Source organism: Nyctereutes procyonoides, unplaced genomic scaffold, assembly GCF_905146905.1.
Source record: "Nyctereutes procyonoides isolate TBG_1078 unplaced genomic scaffold, NYPRO_anot_genome, whole genome shotgun sequence".
NCBI classification, from domain to species: Eukaryota; Metazoa; Chordata; class Mammalia; order Carnivora; family Canidae; genus Nyctereutes; species Nyctereutes procyonoides.
Genome location: NW_026575040.1, coordinates 21,333,086 through 21,353,470, shown reverse-complemented (window position 1 = coordinate 21,353,470; position 20,385 = coordinate 21,333,086). Strand labels below are relative to the sequence as shown.

Sequence of the window (20,385 nt, the reverse complement as noted above, 5' to 3'; positions counted from 1 at the left end):
TCACATGTTTCACAAAGCAAATTGGCTTGTATATTTCCCTGCTACTGTATACTTCTATATCTTACTAGGATGAGTGTTGTCATTTAGGAACTCAAATTTTAAGTTGAGATTCACTAAATCAAAATACTCAGAATAAAAATCTTAAACCAATGTATAAAGAAATTCCTATATTTTAGTGACACACATGGATGTCTAATAACAAAAATTTATTTTCTTGTAAAACTACATAAAGTTGATGGAAAATATTTTGTACCTTAGGAAAAAAGCTATATGCTATTTATTACATTTTAAAAAATATACCAAAAATTAACTACTCATCAAAAAAGTGAAAATTATCACTCTTTATTAAGGATTTATCCTTCTGTAATGCAATTAATTGTTTTAAAATACATATTATTTATTTGTTTACTATAGTGATTAAATTTTCTTAATAAAATAGAAATAATTCAGTAGAAAACTAAGTTAATATACAACATGTAATGTTGCCACATGAATTATTATTTCATATTTCTACATGTAAATTTATAGGTGACATTTAGGCATTATTATTTAGAAACTACTCTTATTCTATTCTGGTTATTTTTAGTGTCATAAAATACAAGGAACTAACATTTCATTTTGATAAAGTAATTAGTAGTGGGGTCCAATTTTTTACTGGTGGCCTACTGGTGCACCATCTGTGTTTTATGAGAGGTAGCAGGATAAAGCTCTAATAAGATTTTTCAGCAAATGGTACCAAATAGACATTACTTAAGGTCAAGTAAAGGTTAAAAAATACATATTTCTATAAAGCTCACTTGAGTACAAATAAATGTAAATGAATGCTTTATCTATAATAAATTTTATATGTTTGGATAAAGATGTATGTATAGGTACATTATTTAAAGGAAATGCCATTAAAAATTTTTGCTTGGATTGGGAGCTATCATGTACATACTTGTTTTTCTAAAAAGGCAGATTTGCAAACATGTATGCATTTCATGATTTCTATCAAGGAAAAGACCCAACGAGGTCATTGGGATTGTATTCTGCATAGTGCAAAAGAAGTTGGAATGAGTAGTTTCATAAGAAATTCAGATATCTAGGGAGGAGAGGTGTTGGCTGTTTTGCCAATTATCCTATAGTACCCTCATAATTTCTAAGTCTAGAGAGGACTGTTTAGATCAGAAATTGGCAAACTATAGCCAGTGAGCATCAAATCTGGTCCACTACCTGTGTGTGTAAATAAAGTTTTATCAGAGCACAACAACATTTGTTTGCTTAAGAATTGTTTGTGGTAGCTACTGTGCTCAAATTGCAGAAATGAGTAGTTACAACAGTGAAAATCTGGCCCTCAAAGCCTAAATGTTCATCATTTGATTCTTTACCAAAAAGTTTGCTTATCTCTGGTTGAGTTCAGCACTGTCCAATACAAATAGAATGTAAACCACATAAATACTTATAAGCTGGCTAGTAGCCATATTAAAAAAAAACATAAAAAGAAACAGGTAAAATTCATTTTAATAACATTTTATTTAATTCTCTCTATAAAAAAGATCATTTTAACATATGGTGCTAGCAAAATTTCAAGCATTCAATAGTCATATTCGATCAGTGGCTACCATATTAAACAGTGCAGCACTAAACAATCAACCAGGGGGAGCTGTTGGAGCCCCGCATCTGATAAAAAATCAGTTTTTTAAAAGAAAGGGCATTCCCAGCACACTGCAATGGATCTAAATTGTGATAGTTAAAATAACCCTGTTTATTACTTATTTACAGACAAGAAATGCAAACAAACAAACAAAAAATTTAAAACCAACTCAACCAACCAACAGACAAAACAGGCCTTTTCTTCTTAAAATATGAAAGTACAAAGATTTCTGCTATGTAGAGATGATTTTAGTAAGGTTGTTTATTTCCTACTTTGAAGCTAAATTCCTTCCACTGCAATTTAAACAGTTTCTATCTTGTTTTATCCTCAGCAGAATCTGAGAAAAGCAGTTCCCCATCACTAATATGATATTGTATTCCTTTAAATCCTTTAAGACTCTGGCCCTCTCGTACTCCAAAGATTTTTCTTTGTCTAGCTGCACAAATTCAACAACTCTAGCATTTCAAATTGGACCCATTTTGAAAGTGTTGTATTACATTTGTTGTTCTCTGTAAAATCTTTTCCCAAATCTATATTCCCTCTTCAAATGCAAGAAAACTTGAATATTGCATTCAAATAAATTCCAAATATTTTGAAACACAAGTAGCTCACCATGTCACAGATCTACCATGCTTTCCTTCCCTTTAAACAATTCATTCTACCATTTGAAAGTACTTCACAGCATGCCACTGAAATCCACATAAAAAAGTTCTGAAACACAAAGAAACTTTATTATACATTTCTACATTTCACAGGGTTACTGTCCCTCATTTTCCTACCTCTAAAATGAGTGTGATTCAAATCTTCTTCTTTAAAACTATTCTTTTCTTATGAAAACTCATGAAGCATTTTAGTACATTAACAATAAGGACAATGGAGAATTTCAAGCTCTCTTGAAATTTCATGCGTATTAAATGTGTAAATAAATGAAGATTAAGATAAAACAATCTCAAGAGCTTAAATCAAAGAAGATGAAAGGAAGATATGCAGCCATAAAAGGGGAAGCACAAATAAAAATACCTCTAATTAGCAGTTAGCTCAATAATAATAGAAGTATGGTGTCTAGAACAAAGGAGGTGATAGTCCTATCTGAATAAACTTGCCAACTCTGAAGAGAGTGAATGTTAGTCATCTGAGGCAAAGGGCAGTAGCAAGGAAATAAAGCTGGAATAAGCCTACGAGTAGGAAAACAAGACCCTGGCATTTTATTGCTTTCTGGAGTCAAGAAAGAAACAAAATTACATAAAGAAAATGAAATCTATATATACTATTACCACTACCTAAAGGGTAGCTCTGAGGTCCTCCAAGAAACTGAAAGAAATAGTAATCAGTTTACCTTCTGGGAATTAAGCTAGTAAAATAGGCACTTGATGAATGAGATTTGCTCCTGTAGACCTTAGGCATCTGACGTGCACGAGTCAAGACACATCTCCAAGATCTTGTCTACTATTCTAGCATATAATTCCCACTACAAAACTCACACTCCATTATGCATAGACAGCAACAAAGCCACATCAGGTGGGAGTGCTGGGCAGTCATCGGGGCTCACTCACCAAGCTTTATTTCTCTCGATCTTGGAACTCAATTCCCCACCTTTGGAGACCAAGATCGTATGACTGTCATCTTTGGTTGTGAATGTTAAAGTTTCATCAGACTGACATAATTTTCCTTATAAGATAGGACTTATTTCAAAAACATGAAAAGCAGTTTTGGGAATCTAAAATCAATCTGACTAGATGAGAAAAGAAAAACAATAAACAAAAACAAGCTGTAGTCTACTGAGTGGTTTTATTCTCTCATATTCTCTTTTATTTTTTGTTTTATTTTTAAGACTTTTTAAAAGATTTTTATTTATTTATTCTTTTTTTAAAATTTTTTTAAATTTATTTATTTATGATAGTCACACACACACAGAGAGAGAGGCAGAGACACAGGCAGAGGGAGAAGCAGGCTCCATGCACCGGGAGCCCGATATGGGATTCGATCCCGGGTCTCCAGGATCGCGCCCTGAGCCAAAGGCAGGCGCCAAACCGCTGCGCCACCCAGGGATCCCTATTTATTTATTCATGAGAGACACACAGAGAGAGAGAAGCAGAGACACAGGCAGAGGAAGAAGCAGGCTCCATGCAGGGAGCCCAATGCAGAACTCGATCCCGGATCTCCGGGATCACGCTCTGGCGCTAAACCGCTGAGCCACCTGGGCTGCCCATATTTTCCTCTTTTAAAGGAGGAGAGTATGAACAAAAGTGTGTGGCCTAAATGCAATTAAAAAAAAAAAGATTCAATACTTAGGAATTTTTCAATGTATGTCAGCCTTGACCAAGAAACAGTATCTTGCATCAGACTCTTGGATTTCAGCGAATGAGCACCCTCTGCCCTCCACTCAACGCTCATCAAGGAGTCCTCTGTGAAAATGGCACTTGCCTTTTCTCCCCTGCTACCTGTAGCTTGGCTATAGTGAGAACGTGCTGAGCGATGAACAAAGTTTCAGTTATATTTATCATCATAAACTTGAGCCTTGTCATTCTATGATACATGCATTCATTGGGTATTTGGTTAATGTGGCTCAGTTCTCAAAAAATTGATAAAGCTTGGCTTTACTGATAAAATCTAAATCAAGTCTTTAAACCCAAAAAGCTGAAGATCACACACTGGTGCCCCCACCCCCCAAACTACAGCTTTTTTTTTTTTTTAAAGTTATTTAAAATCCATACCCAATGTGGGGCTTGAACTCATGACTCTGAGTCAAGAATCACATGCTCTACCCACTGAGCCAGTCAGGTGCCAAACTCCCCCTTTTTCCCCACCCTGCAGCTTTGAGGCACAGCTTGAGCAGCTTATGAAGCTTTCTTAAGGATGACACATCGAGCACCTGTGTGGTTAAGTTGGTTGGGCATTAGACTCTTGGTTTCAGCTCAGGTCATGATCTCAGGGTCCTGGGATCAAGCCCCACGTCAGGCTCTGGGCTCAGTGCAGAGTCTGCTTATCCATCTCCCTTCTCCTCTGTTCTTGCCCTCATTTGTCCTCTCTCTCAAATAAATAAATAAATAAAATCTTTAAAAGATGACATATCCTTTTGCTTTGAACCATTACATGCACATGAGATAAAAAACAAAGCCTTAATAAAGACTTTAGATAAGGCTTAGTATTAGTCTTTGTAATACTATTAAAATGATGGAAAATGTTAATAAATCAGCAAAATTTTGATTTAGAAATCCCACTTTTGGAAATATATCCTGTTAAATAATACTGAATATGAAAAAATGCTTTGAGGTTCATAGATATGTTATTCATAAAAGTGAAACATAAAAAACAATCTCTACATCAAGCCATAGGAGATAATTTAATCAATAATAATATATGCAAAGTATAGAGAATGATGCAGACATTAAAATATCATAGATAATATTATGAAAATAGGTTTACATAGAAAATATTCCATAAGATATATATACATATAAATGGCATAGTTACAACAACATGATGAGGGGGTAACTTAGAAATAAAGATGACAAAAAGATGGAAGAGTCCCTTAAAGAAATCAGATTAAATTGCCATATCACTTTAAAACTGAAAATAAGAAAGCTCATCCAAATCTCTGTGAAGGTGGTTGACTTGGCTTACAAAACTAAATGCAAACTCCATCATTATTTATTAATTAAGGCTTGGAACCCTAAAGGGCTGGTGATCCTACAGATGCTGAGTATATCAAAAAATTCGTCAATACAATGACCCAGTTTTTGTGATACCTTTTTGGTTTATCTGTAATAAGCATCTTAAAGGAGAGGTCACATACACTCAACTGAAAAACAAAAATGGATCCAGACCACAGAATATAGACCCTCCCCCAAATGAAAACCATCTAGAACTCAAGAGTTAATATAAGATTGACTCAATTATGATAGCCAGAGCTTGTCAAAAAGAATGCTATACCAAACCTAATAACCACTTAAAAAGTTATCCTGATTCACCCAAGATCACTTGGTAGATATGTCTGGTAGATGCAGTCACCTCTGAGTTCTTGCTTCTGTGCTGACATTTAATTGCCACATATCCATGGAGGCATGTTCTCTGTGAGCAGCAACTTGGTTTGAACTTACCTTACATGAAGACTCCACCTGCAAACCAGGGCAAGGTATTGGCCCAAGCTGATAGGAGCTGGAGGATCTCTGTTCTACACTTTTGTGCTTATGTGTCTCTGAGGCAGCTGGAAGTATAGATTCAGGCTTTAGAAGTTGTGAATCATCACAACAATTGAGAATAATTCTTGCTCTTTCTCCTGTTTCATGTCTTTCCAAAGTGCCTGGAAAACAAGATTAAAAATTTTAAAAATTATGCAAAATATTTACTCCAAAAGAATGAAAAGAACAATATACTTTTATCAGAAAAATTACAATTCTTTAAGTGATCATGCCTTCTTATAGATGAAAAAGGAGCCTGAGAGCTTTCTCTATATTATTCAAATCATCTTACAAAGGCTGAAATTATGGGCTTGAAAACCCCATCTTCCTATTTGTGCTTTTTTATCCACTGAAATCAACAGGGCATTCAATAGTCTTTAACAGTAAAATCTCTTACTTATTATATAGTATGCAAGTGATCAATAACAACCAACTATGGAATATTTTAGTGCTGTCCCCTAGTGTTTCAACTCACAAATAACAGAGAACCACAGTGCTTTTTGCTTTAAAAAAAAAAAAAAGTTTCTTTTGGTACTTTATGTACATAACTTAAGTGGATAGGACAAGTAAGAACACAGATGTTCTGTATTGCTACCTCCTTTACCCAAGAATCCTCACTGCTTTGGGAATGCACAGCACTCTAGAATTTTGTTATGATTGCTATTATATCCTTTGACTTTTATTTACGTGATTAGAAAAGAAAATCCCACAAACAATCCTTTGCCCTCTTCTCTGCCATTCCTTCAGTTTCAGACTTTCAAGATGGTGGTAAGTTCCATTCAAATTTAAAAGGAACAAGTACAAAATAGAGCAAAGATACCAGAAAACAACTCACAAAGAGTTAGTGCTTTTCTAAAATACAATGCCAAACTCTCACTGAAATCTTAATAAATATGAATTCCACTGATCACTGTCTCTTATGAGTTCATTTACATTATTCATACTATATTAAATATATAACCTATATCCTACTAAGTAGAGAAGCTAAGGAAAATTAACTTGACAAACAATATAGATTTCATCTCATATTACCCCTTCCCTATGAGAAACGAGAAAGTACTTGTATTTTCTCAATGAGAAAGTAGTTGTACTAATGGTTAAGAAGGAGAAAGGTAATTCTTATTAATAGTATTTTTAAAAACATTTTATTTATTTGAGAGAGAGAAAGAGCATGAGTGGGGGGAGGGGGAGGAGCAGCAGGGGAGGGAGAGAAACTCAAGCAGACTCTGAGCGGAGTGTGAAACCCAATCTCAAGACCCTGAGATCATGACCAGAGCCAAAACCAAGAGTTGGATCCTTAACTGACTAAGCTTCCCAGTGACCCTCTTATTAATAGTATTAAGAAAATATAAATTTAAAGGAATTACAATAAGGAAATAAAAAGAATTCTATACCACTATGTCTAGATAAGCAGAAGATTAAGATTATCCAGTCTTTTCCCATTTTTCCTCTTCTCTTCTGTATTATTCCTTTACAGCAACTAAACTACCATTAGTTGGTACTCTGGATTCTTAATCAGCAACAACTACTATGCTAAAATATTTGGTGGAAGTTTGGTCTTTAGTCTCTTAACGACACTTTTTTTCATTATAACATTTCTGCATTCATAACTTAACACATTTAGCATAGAAACTCACAAGCATGTTCTTTCTCTAGGTTTTTTCCCCCATCAAGATTAATATATCTTGAACAAATAAAGCTGGTAGCAACAAGAAAACCCCATTTCTCAAGGATGATAATAACAAGAGTTTCTCAAACCAAAGATAATAGTTATTACTCCTTGCTGAAAATGACTGCATTCCAGAACTTCTAACTGACATTTAGCAAACTTCACTGACTTTCTGAGCTATCTCTCTCATAGATAAATAATTAACTTAGCATCTACTATGGGGTCACTCATTCACTGTGCTAGATGCTGGCAATTTATGCTAAACAACAATGACTCAGTCTTTGTCCCTCTTGAGCTTATGTAACACCTCATGGTTGTGTGGAGGCAAGAAATATCTGAAAACGAATCTGTTATAATATTTAAAGTAACATGAAGCTATTTTCACTCCAGACTAAAAACTTCCCATTTTAACTAACAGAATGTTGGACATTTGGTTTTGCAAAAAAATAGTTTCCATTATGATTAGCTGTAAAATATGTGAAAATAATTATTTTGTTTCAAAGAACTGGTTGAAGCACAAATGTGACATAAGGAATCATTAGAGTGACTCCATTTTTTTTAAAGTTATCATAGACGGGATCCCTGGGTGGCGCGGCGGTTTGGCGCCTGCCTTTGGCCCGGGGCGCGATCCTGGAGACCCGGGATCGAATCCCACGTCGGGCTCCCGGTGCATGGAGCCTGCTTCTCGCTCTGCCTGTGTCTCTGCCTCTCTCTCTCTCTCTGTGTGACTATCATAAACAAATAAAAATTAAAAAAAAGTTTAAAGTTATCATAGACAAGTAAATTGCAAAACAATGAAGTGATTTTATTACAAGTTCAGGGCAACAGCTTTTAAAAGCCCAAACGCTGAGAGTGGAGAGATAGCGATTCCCAGGTATGTTAGTCATCAATTCATTGTCACTTAGTTCCAAATTCACCCTTCATTGCCTGCTCTTTGAAAATGGATATGTGCTTTTAAAATATTTTTCCTTATCCATAAATGTTAACCTTTAACATTGTGGATAAGAGGTGATGGAAAAGCCTAGTAGAAGAAAAATTTCTTTTCTTCTTGGTTCTGGTGTGCTCTGTTGCAGCAGCATGGGTGGCTTCCCCAGCAGTAGGCTCCTGCAGTGCATGGCAGTCAGCAGCACCCTGCAGGTAGCGGCTGCCTTGGGCACACTCTGTGTGGTTGTATGACAGAGGACTTCCAGTGAGACATCTCTCTGTGAATGGCTTTCCCTAGCACCCTAGGGAGCATATTTCTGGCAAGTTCCACCACATCACATCACATCACACCACACCACACCACACCACACCACACCACACCACACCACACCACACCAACTTCTCCACAAATCCAGTGACCACAGCCATGGCCTTTCCAATAAAGTCAGTATCTTTGTCCTGGGCAGCCTATCTTCCTTGGGCAGTCTATCTCAGCTCTAGGTATAGTGGCTGCTCCATAAATCTGCTATTCCTAAATTCTCTAGAGTTTTCTTTAGTTCTTATCAACCAGTTCCTCATATTACATTCTTTGTGATGGTTCACAATTCTTTACATTAAATTTTCTCTGCTCAAATTATTGTGTCATTTCTCTCTCCTGTTTAGACAGATTATTATACCATGATAAAAACACTTCTGATGCAAGATGTTCTTTTTTAAATATATCCTGAAATTATGGGATTCATATAACTTCAGGGATATATTTAAATTGTTAGAAAAGTCTATAGCAAAAACAGTAACCTAGGAGGGATGCCATGACCCCGAGGAGGTCCAACAAGGAGTGCCTTTGTAACTCTAATAAGCTGTCTTTGGCAGCAGACAGAATAATCACTGCTTCTTGATATTAAAGAAATATCAGAAACTGAAGGTTTACAAAATTGCTTAATTCAACATCCAATTTCAAGAGAATTTTTGCTTTCCAAAGTCAACTCAATGATAACTAGATCTTTATTTTTCTTTTGCTCTGTGCTACATCAAGAGTACAAGCTAACTCACACGTAACTCTTCATTTGAATCAATCTGAACACAATAAGGAAAGATATGTGAATTACACATCATTTTATGTGATAATATGATTTCATCCCTCAAAGTAGATGTTATGTGAAATATACCATAAACTCTATCCCAAGTAAAAATCATATTGTATAAAAATGCTTTCTGTGCAAATATCTTGCATTTTTTCTATTACTTTTTCATTAATATGAGTTTTAATACAATTTGTCCTAATCATAAACTAATAATAGTACCTTTGAGAATGGATTCAATCCTGAGAAAAGAGAGCTGGAACAGTTAGTGTCCTAACAGAGTGAAGGAAAGATGACACCAGTAAGCATTAGAAGCACTTTTCACTGATCCCAAATTGCTTATTCCTCAAAAAGCCAGTGCACAGAAATATAAGGAGTAGCAAGATGCTCTGTGCAGAGCCCCAGGCACATATTGGCAATATTCCCACTGTATATCCTGCTTTCATCACCAATTCAACATTGCATATCTAATCTTTTTTTTTTTAACCAAAACTTCCTATGATCCCTCTTTGTAGCCCTGTCTAACCACTGTCCTCTCTACCTGTCAGGGATGACAGCCTGCAGACATCTCTGGATGGTGGCTAAGAGAAGACCTGACAACCAGGCTGCCCTGCACATTAATCCTGGTTTTACCCTGTCCAGTTGTACGGCTCTGGACAAATCATATTCCTGTGCCTCTGTTTCCTCACCCATGCAATGGGGTTAATAATAATTCTCATCTCACAGGGTTACTATGTGGATTACTTTGAGTAAATATTTTAAAAGACCTAGAAGTTTCTGGCACACAGTGTGTGCTGTGCTACATGACATCCTCTCTCTGAAACATGACAAGTTCTCACTTGGCACTTGTGAGCAGTTTAACAAAACTTCTTGGGTCTTTAGTTCTGGGATCTGCCTGATGCCCAGGGCCCGAGGTCACTGTACATATGACCAGAGTGGGCCCCCATTGCCTCCTACCTGAGACTTGAATCTTCTCAATCAGCCTTGCCTCTCAGGCTAGGTAATAATCAGAATCAGTAGGATTATATATTTGACTTATTTTTTAATCCTCTTTAGTAAACCAGGCTGAAGTCTGGCATAAATTAAAATCTAGATAAATACTTCTTAATGGATTATATGACGTCAACAACCTGGCTAATGATTTTTTACTGTGGCTACACTTGGGATTAAATCCAAACTCCTTGACCTACAAGTCATATTCTTGCTTCTGCTTACTCATGTGTCATCTTCCCCTTGCTCACAAATCAGATATTTAAAAAAAATGTCTTTGAAATAAACACATCCTTTCCTGCTAACTCTATCTCACTCTTCAAGTATTAGCTTAATATCTCACCTCCTCAGAGAGTCCTTTCTAAAGTAAATTCTTATCTTCTCTTGTTTTCTATCTTAGCTTCTTTCCTTTATTTTGTAGAAATTAACACATTTGTAATTGGTATATTTGATTGCTTGCTTAAATTCAGGGCTGCCTCCCTCCCAGATGTTTTTTTTTTTTTTTTCAGATATGTATTCTATGAACTTGGAACAAAGCAGAACTCAATACTTGTTCTGAATGAATAAATACTGAATGAATAAATTAAATAATAAATTAAATGTTACCCTTTCCCTGTAGCAGTGGAAGGAGGCTATGAATCAGAGCATACCAGGGTCTTAGTGTGACAGGAGTTATCACCCGACTGTATTCATTATAAACTTCAACCCCAGAGCCAGCAGGTTGCCAACACTGGGAATGGTACATTTATATGTCAGGGGCCTGTCCTCCCTCACCACCATGTTGTGGGGTTGTTCTGATGCCCCATGATTTTGGAACTGGAAACAGGGAGTCTCTGAATACAACCTGTTGACTTTGGAGTAGCCATTTCTTGCTACAAGGACCAAGGAGCAGAATATGCTAGCCTATAGAGAGAAAATAAGAAAATGCACAGAGAGACACAGGAAATCGACAGAGAAGGAAGAAAAGAGAGACAGAGAAAGGGAGAGATGGAAAGATAGACCTTGTAGTTCCTTTCTAAGAACTACTCCCCTCAAGTCTCTACAATACACCCCTGAGTCCTTACAATACATACTTCTTTCTGATAAACCAATGTATCATTTTTATTTTAATTTTTTTAGATTTTATGTATTTATTTATGTAGCTGAGAGAGAGAGAGGAGCAGAGGGAGAGGGACAAGCAGACTCGGCACTGAGCTCAGAGCCTGATGTAGGGCTTGATCTCACGATCCTGAGATCATGACCTGAGCTGAAATCAAGACTCTTAACCGACAGAGCCACCCAGGTGCACCAAAACCCACTTTAATTTGGCTTCTAACCATTTCTTGGCTACCTGAAGGACCTAAGAAAGAAGGAACAGAGTCGTTTCTATTGTTGAAAAAGCCAACTTTGAGAACATCCAAACAGATATGCAAAGTTAACAATGTAGAGTTCTAGGTAGAGGAGCATGGAGCATGGAGACAAAGGCTCAGGCTTTACCAGCAGATGGGCGGGGACTAAATCCCGAAGAATGCCATCTCCAGAGAGTTTGGAGGGAGATAAATACTTTTCTTTAAAAGATTTTGTTTATTTATTCATGAGACACAGAGAGAGAGACAGAGACATGGGCAGAGGGAGAAGCAGGCTCCCGGTGGGGAGCCCAGTGCAGGACTTGATCCCGGGACTCCAGGATCACGCCCTGAGCCAAAGGCAGACAGACACTCAACCCCTGAGCCATCCAGGTGCCCCCTAAGCCTACAAATTTTAAACAATTTGTTTTACCAAAAACTAAAAACATTTTCAATGAAATATGATGCTCATTACAGGATTGTGAAAAATCAAAATTTGGTAAGCAATTCCTATTATGTAATTAGTAATGAATATAAATTGTACTTATTTGAACAAAGCTTAACAATAACAAAAAACATGTAAGTGGATATCTTAAATAATTTTTTTTTTCTTTTTCAAGGCGGGCATTTTCTAACTGATTCCACCATGGTAATCGGCTGCGAGAGAGTGGACAGCCATATTTCAGAATGACTGTATCTAAAACAGAAGAGTTTTAAAAAAATGACCTCACAAACAAATTTAGTAGTCAAATTCATGAAATTGGGTTTCAGCAAAACAGTGACTGCCAGCTGTCATTAAACCCCACGTATCAAGGAATTTGACCACTGGGTCTCTTGTAAGATGTGTCATTTATCTCCAGTTACACATGAAGTTCATTGCCTTGCTTATAGAAGTGTATGGAGATTGACCTGGTGGCCCCTGCCTAACAAAACCATTTCACAGTTACTGCATCTTACTCTAGAAAATATATAACTGATGGGGGTTCTGACCAGAGGGAGGGAACTCCAGAGGTATCAAACTTAGCTAACTAGAAAGTAATGGAAGGATGTGGAAAGGGAATGGATCTGAAAATATTAAAATAGACATGAAGGCATATACCTTCATTTCTTAATATATTTGAATATAATATGTTTAGTTGTAAAATAGATTGTCAAGGATGTGGCTCATTTTGTTCTATATGAAGGTCCTGATATGATAACAAACTCAAGATTGGCTTCACTTCAACCTTCTATACCTTTAGGGCATAAAGAATGCATTTTTACAAAGTCCCTGACCACCATGACCTTAACCCTAGTACTGCCACTGCCTCCAGCACATTCAGAGCAACACTGGGACTTATCAGCTGGACCACGTTCAACCTTCATGTCTAATTCTGACTGCTGACCTCCAGAAAAACAGAATAAAGGGGTGGGGGTGGGGTGAAAGAAAAAAAAGAATCGAAACACATAAAGGTTTATAGCTGCTGAGATGTATAAGGAATACAAATAGTGCATTCACTTTAAATAAATTTTAAACTGTTTCTTTTTCCAAGGTATTTACTTATTAAATACTCCTTCTTCTTAAACATGTGCTAACATTATAGAATCTACGACAACTAATTTAATTTTTAACCTCACTCTAAAACCTAATACAATCTACAATCAGCTGAAGAGGTGAATGTTTACAGAAAAGTGTTTCTGTATTATGATGTGAAGAATATATCTAAGTTTACTATTACCTATTATATGTAAAACATTAAAATTGTACAGCTTCTGAGTATTGCAAAATGTCATTTACTCTGTATTGTTTGATTTTTTTACAGCAAGTATGCTTATTTTTTTTAATTTTAAAATATTTCAAATAGCTCTTTATTTCCTCTCATGGTTTAGTTGAAAATTAAGTTAGTCGGCAGCTACAATATCCTTTATGAGATTGGACTCTATCATTTATTCACTTAGGTAAATATCTTGATGAATTGATCTGGAATTTTACCTGGATAGAGGAATTGTATTGGGAAAGAAAAACATGGGGTAAAGTCTCCTGAATAAGGTCCTGGGTAATAGGTGAAGGCGTACAGAAAGTCTCCTTTTTGGAGGTGGGTACAGTGGAGCAGGCAAGGAGGGCACAAGCTCTTTAATTGCAATCGGTTTCTCCTTTGGGACATGCCAGTCTTTCCCTCAGGCAAATAATGAGTGATCAAAGCTCCAGCAGACACATCAGGGTATAGTTTGAAAGCACCAATGCTCTGTGTACCCTCACTATAGTCCTGGCTCCCTAGGCCATCTGTAAAATCCATTCTATGTTCCTGCAGCCAGTGACCCAAAAATGTTTTCCCATCTCCTCAATCTTCTATCCCATGGACTTACTCAGAAATGGGACCCTCCAGAAATGATCCTACCAATATGACAAGCAGAATTCTACAAACTCCAATGACCATCATCTTTAAGTCATGCTTTCTCCTGTGAATATGATGGAATAGCGCTACAAATATTATGTTGCTACGTGGCAAAAAGGGGACATGGCAGATAAAATTAAGGTTTCTACCTAGCTGACCTCAAAATAGGAAGATTATTCAGTAGGTCAGACCTAATTAGGAGAGCCTGTTAAAAGCAGAGAGTTTTTGGGGCGCCTGGGTGGTGCAGTCAGTTAAGCCACCAACTCTAAGTTTTGACTTAGATTATGATCTCAAGGTCCACTTCAGGCTCTGCACTCAGCATGGAGTCTTCTTGAGATTCTCTCCCTCTCCCTCTGCCCCTCATTGTGCTCTCTCTCTCTCTCTCAAATAAATAAATAAATCTTAAAAAAGAAAATATAAAAGCAGAGTTTTTCTCTAGCTGACAGAACAAGAGGAAGTCAGATAGATTGAAAGCATAAGAAGGGAGGAGCCTGGGTGCTCAGTCAGTTAAGTGTTGCCTTTGGCTCAGGTCATGATTCCAGGATCCAGGGATCAAGCCCCTTTCTCTCTCAAGTAAATAAACAAAATCTTAAAACAACAACAACAACAACAACAACAACAACAAAAAAGAATAAATAAAGAAGAATCCAAATTGTCATCACTGGCTTTAGGATGGAGAAGGTCACATACAAGGATAAGAGTGGCCTCTGGTAACTGAGAGTGACAGCTAGTGAACAGCCAGCAAGGACCTCAGACCTATACGCATAAAGAACTAAATTCTGCCAAGGACCAGAATAAGCTTGGAAGTGAATTGTTCCTCGGAGCTTCCAATGGAGAGCCCAGCTGGCAGAATCTTGAATTCGGCCTCATGAGAGCATAAGCAGAGAAACTAGTTGAGCTTGCTTAGACTTCTTATAGAGCTGGGAGAGTAAATGGACATTGCTTTAAGGGGCTAAATTTGTGATAATTTGTTACACAGCAACAGAAAACTAATGCAACTAGGACTTGCAGAAGCAAGTTTACTTTGAACCAGATTTAGACCTCAAATTTATTATTTTTCATTATTTTATATATGAGATTCCTGCTTCATAAAATAAATAACTAAATACATAGATGCATAAATTCATAAAAACAAATAAATTCAGGGACTGGTTAGACATTTAATTCTTTTATTACAACCCTTTCCTGTCCTTGTGCTCTGTTAGGAGCCATGAAGATACTTGCTAAATAGCTGGTGATTAAGCAACCACCTACGACATCAAAAAATGTCTTCTGAAGTACTCAACTATTTTCAAGATTTTTATTTATTTACTCATGAGATATATAGAGAGACGGAGACATAGGCAAGGGGAGTAGCAGGCTCCCTGCAGCTCCCTGCTCACTGGGGGACTCAACTCTGCAATCACGCCCTGAGCAGAAGGCAGGAGTTCAGCTGCGGAGCCATCCAGGCATCCCAGCACTCAATTATTTTAGAAAAAAAAAAGTGTAAGATACACATATTTCTCCTCCTCTTTATCATCATCATCATCATCAAAATTGACATTAGCTACCATTGAGTTTAAGTGCTAAAATGCTTTGTTTAGCACTTAATATACATCTTATTTAATTTTTAAAACAATTCAGCAGATTATAAAACAGATCAAAAAAACAAAACAAAACAAAATGAAAGCCTCTCTGAGGCTCAGAAAGGATATTTGTGTGTATCAAATACCCTATGTGTCTCAGGGTGTTTCTGTGTCTTGTGGTTGGGACAATGGGTTTGGACAGGTTTTTGGACTAAAATTTAGAAAGGGACAGTAATGCCATGTAGTGAAGTTACATTTCCACCATAGACCTTGAGGACTGGGCATGTTTAGCATGGAGTTTAAAATAAATAATGCTTGGCTGGCAATTTGGAGAAGAGAATTGCAGAAAGAGTTTGACTGGCAAAGTTATCAGTTGAGACATTTTCAACAGTTTATGTAAAAGATTAATAAAGATCCCAATCTATCTAACTCTAAACCATTTTATTTTTAAATGTTTTTGGCACCTCTGAAATATATAATTCCATGTTTTTACTGAAGGCTTAAAAAATAAATGTAGCACATAGTTTACCTTTCAATGATGGAAGTTCATTACCAGACTCTTGATAATGTTGGGCCCAGGAAACAGTACTACCCTCTGGAATTACTGATCAGGATTCTCATAAAATGGTCTGCTTAGGTTTCTTACATAGCCAGGGGTCTTTGGTGGATTCCTAGCTCTATAGAACCATTCCCTTTTTCTTCTTTAGCCAGAGTATTTTTTTTTTAATTTTGAGTTTACATGCAATGTTACATTAGTTTAAGGTATACAACATAGTGATTGGACAAGATTATATATTATGCTAAGCTTACTACAAGTGTAGCTACCATCTGACACCATACAACACTATTACAATATCCTTGATTATATTCTTAGTGTTGTGCCTTTTATTCCCATGACTTACTTATTCCATAACTGGAGGCCTGTATCTCCTATTCCCCTTTACCCATTTTGCTCATCTACCTACCTCCCTCTCCCATGGCAACTATTAGTTTGTTCTGTGTATAGATAGGTCTTCTGGCATCAGCCATTACCTTACTCAGTGAATTAGAATTAGATTCTAAATTAGAAAACAGCAATGGAACATTATGCAGCTTTAAAAAGAGTTTTCTGACATGTGCTATAACATGGGTGAACCCCGAGGACACTATGTTAAGTGAAATAAACCCCAAAACAAAACAAAACAAATATTGTATGATTCTACTCATATAAGTAGTCAGATAAATAAAGACAGAAAGTAGAATGATGGTTGACAAGAGCTGAGGGGAGAAAGGAATGGGAACATATTTTTTAGTGGGTACAGAGTTTCATTTGGGGAAGATGAAAAAGTTCTGGAAATAGATGGTGGTGATGGTTGCACAATAATGTGAATGTACTTAATCCCACTAAACCATTACAAAAAACTATTAAAATGGCAAAGTTTGTTTTAAGTATTTTGCCACACACAGAAAAGCAACTATGTTGATAAGATAGCCCAAGGAAAATACAAAGAGAGAGAGAGAGAGAGAGAGAGGGAGAGAGAGAGAGAGAGAGAGAAGTACACCGAGAAGAGACACAGGGAATAATATAAAGAGGGTTTGCAGAATCAGCACAATGAGAAAGATGGGCTGTTGGCCATCCAGGGAAGAGTATGCCATGTAAGGCTGAGGGTGGAGAGAAAAGGGGACACTGGTGACAGTGATTACAGACAAGTCATGTACTTGCCACTTAGAGGATGACAACTGATCTTGTCAATAAGAGAACCTAAAGAAGAACAGTTGCATTGGAACAATGTAGACAAAAGTCAGATGAAAATATGTTCAATAAATGGGAGATGAGAAAAAGAGTACAGATGGCATTTTGTAGAAAACTATCCACTATTTTGGGGAGAATGACTAAGATAATAGCTCACAATTCCTTATTCAAAACATTTAGACTCATAAGGCTTTAGAATTCAGGATTTTTCAGATTTTGGAGAGATAAGATAATGCACACATGTATGTTGTATAACAGCTATGGGAGAATTTGGGAGAACAGACAGTAAAAAACAATAAAAGGTTAAAAACTAATATTTATACTTCATTGTAATAAATAACCTCATGTGAGGTAAGGTTTGATTTTGTTGCTTTACCACAAACTAAAAAAACAAAACAACGACAACAAAAAACTTTTGTTTTCAGAGGTTTTTAGATTTAAGATTGTGGCAAAAAGAATATGGAGCTGTATCCAAATTAATCAGCAGCTAGGAGGCCAGAAGTAATAAAAGAGATATTTCTGAGATGAGTTTCTGGGGTGCAGTTTACTATAAGGTAAGATATCACATTATGCATTTGACTTCTCCTTATACCTACAGAGGTAAGCTAAGTCACCTGACTCCAAACCCCAAATTTTACTGATTGTTTTGTCTATGCCATCTACAATTAAATTGTAATGTGCTAAAGATTCCTTTAAATCCAGTGCTTTAAAGAAAACACAACTTCCTTTATAAAATCATTGATGATGGATAGCTTTCCTAATAGTCCAGTCTTGGGAAAATGATCATGGTTGTGAGAAATGAAGATAATAAAAAATTGTAAAAAACTAGAGACATAATATAAGAAACATATAAAATGGTGTTTTCAAACTAGACTTACAAATGATGCTTCTAGAGGTAAGAAAAATGTGATGATTAAAAAAGTTTAACTTCCAGTGCAAATCATGGATTAAAAGTAAATTGCTTGGTCAAATCGTCTTATTTCAATTATTTTACTGGAATCCCAACTCATAAATGTTCTCAGTTCTGATCTATCATTTAGTTAAATGATTTGAATAAATTATTTATCCAAATGGATAAATAAAAGACTATCCAAATCATTTAACTAAATTTACATAAACAATTTGCTATCTACTTAAATGATGAACTAACTATAAGATGACATTCATTCTGTGTCCCTCTGTGGAGCTTCTGTTACTCTGAAGCTTCCTAGGGCTGCAAAATGCCCTTTGTCTTTTCAGCACAGGACCTGGGGGGAGGGGGGATGGAATCCACAGGCACGCGAATATGAATAGGACTGGGAAAAATAGTGGACCAATCCATGCCCAGGCCTTTTCAACAGGTTGAAATTAGCAACCAACCTTTTTTGTAGCATGGAAGATAAAATCTGATATTCCCAAATCAAATTCTCTGCTTGCCACTCCCAGCCAAGGACTTGACTGTTGGATTTGTTTTCACCTGAATCATCCCTAGAAACATGAAAGATCCTTCCCTTCAAATCCTAACAAGTAAGTTAGTGGTAGAAGTTGGGATATTATTGATACATTCAGATGAATAAAGTACATCCCATATCCTTTATCTTTCAGCTGAATCAGAGAACCTACTTTCCCAGAGAATAACAATCATTACAGTCCACTAAGTCTTGCTTTTCCAATCATTTCTGTGGCAGCTGGCTACTAGTAAGTTGCTAGGGAATTGAAAGGAGGCAGCATGAGGAGGGGCAGATGGCTCCTTTGGGTTTATTTCACCAAATATGGCAGCTGTGCAACCCACTAACGTTCCAAGCGTCTATATAAAATGCTTGCAGAAGGGCCAAGCTAAGGAGGAGCCACAGAATAGCCATCCTAACGTGTTCCTCTTTCTGCTGCTGTTGAATAAGCTCCTGAGAGGGTGAAATTCAGATATGTAACAAACATATCCAACCAGCACATGATCCAAAAATGTAATCAGACTGCAGGAATCAGTTAAAAGTGATGATGGCAAGTATTTCCTTTACTTAAGTAATACCCAGGAAGATAACAATTGACAAGGGAGACAATAAGGCAGCAAAGGGTAGGACTTAATTGGTAAAAGTAGCTTTAAGAGAAAAAATATTTAGTTTTACCATATGAGTGAGATTGTATTGATTTTCATATTTATTTCTGAGCATACAAAATGTTCCAAAAATATCTTGCAAATATCACAATATGCCTAATACATATTAACATGACAGATTTAATAAAGTGGGCTGAATAATACCTTAATTAAAATGCACATACGTACATACATACAAACACCTGTATATTATGTTTTACCAAGTAACAATTCATCATATAATGTAGAATTTTAAAAATAAGTCAGCTTGTCTCAAAATAATATAGAACCATGTTCATGTGAAGTATAATTCTGTAATAAAATTTAGGTAATTGTTCAAACATTTCTAGCTAATAAGGATTGTGAAAGAAGCAAATTCAAATTTTGGGAAAAAATACTTGTGTTTATTTTGTTAGCAGCCTTTCAATGTGATTTTAAAGGGCATAGTAGAAATTACCTCACGTAGATAGCTTTCTCTTGAATTTTTCTACAACTGTGGAATTTCCTAACTTTGAAAAGATGGTAAACTTACAAGAGCAAATTAACATTTATATAATTTCACCAAACTAGAGGTCAATGTTCAATAGGTAGAATTAAAGAAGACTACTCTGTGTGTGTGTGTGTGTGTGTGTGTGTGTGTGTGTGTGTGTGGGGGTGAGGATGCATTCAGTGTGTGTGTGTGTGTGTGTACTCACATGCATGTAAAGGTGTCTAACAAGGCTTTATATCAATGTAAAAATATTTTATATTACAATGAGACTCATATGCCACTCTTCAGTGATACAGGATTAATTGTTGGATTTAATTTAATAAGGTTAAATTATTTATTATTATTGTA

General features: G+C 36.3%; 1 protein-coding gene across 1 annotated transcript in view; it reads right to left on the bottom strand.

Annotated features, from left to right (window-relative positions):
* WDR72 (WD repeat domain 72) overlaps positions 1 to 20,385 on the bottom strand; it is a 220,854-nt gene that overhangs the window by 133,230 nt on the left and 67,239 nt on the right. The window contains exon 14 of the mRNA XM_055319623.1: positions 5,734 to 5,936. Within this exon, the coding sequence (XP_055175598.1) occupies positions 5,734 to 5,936 (203 nt within the window). The remainder of the gene's footprint in view (positions 1 to 5,733; positions 5,937 to 20,385) is intronic.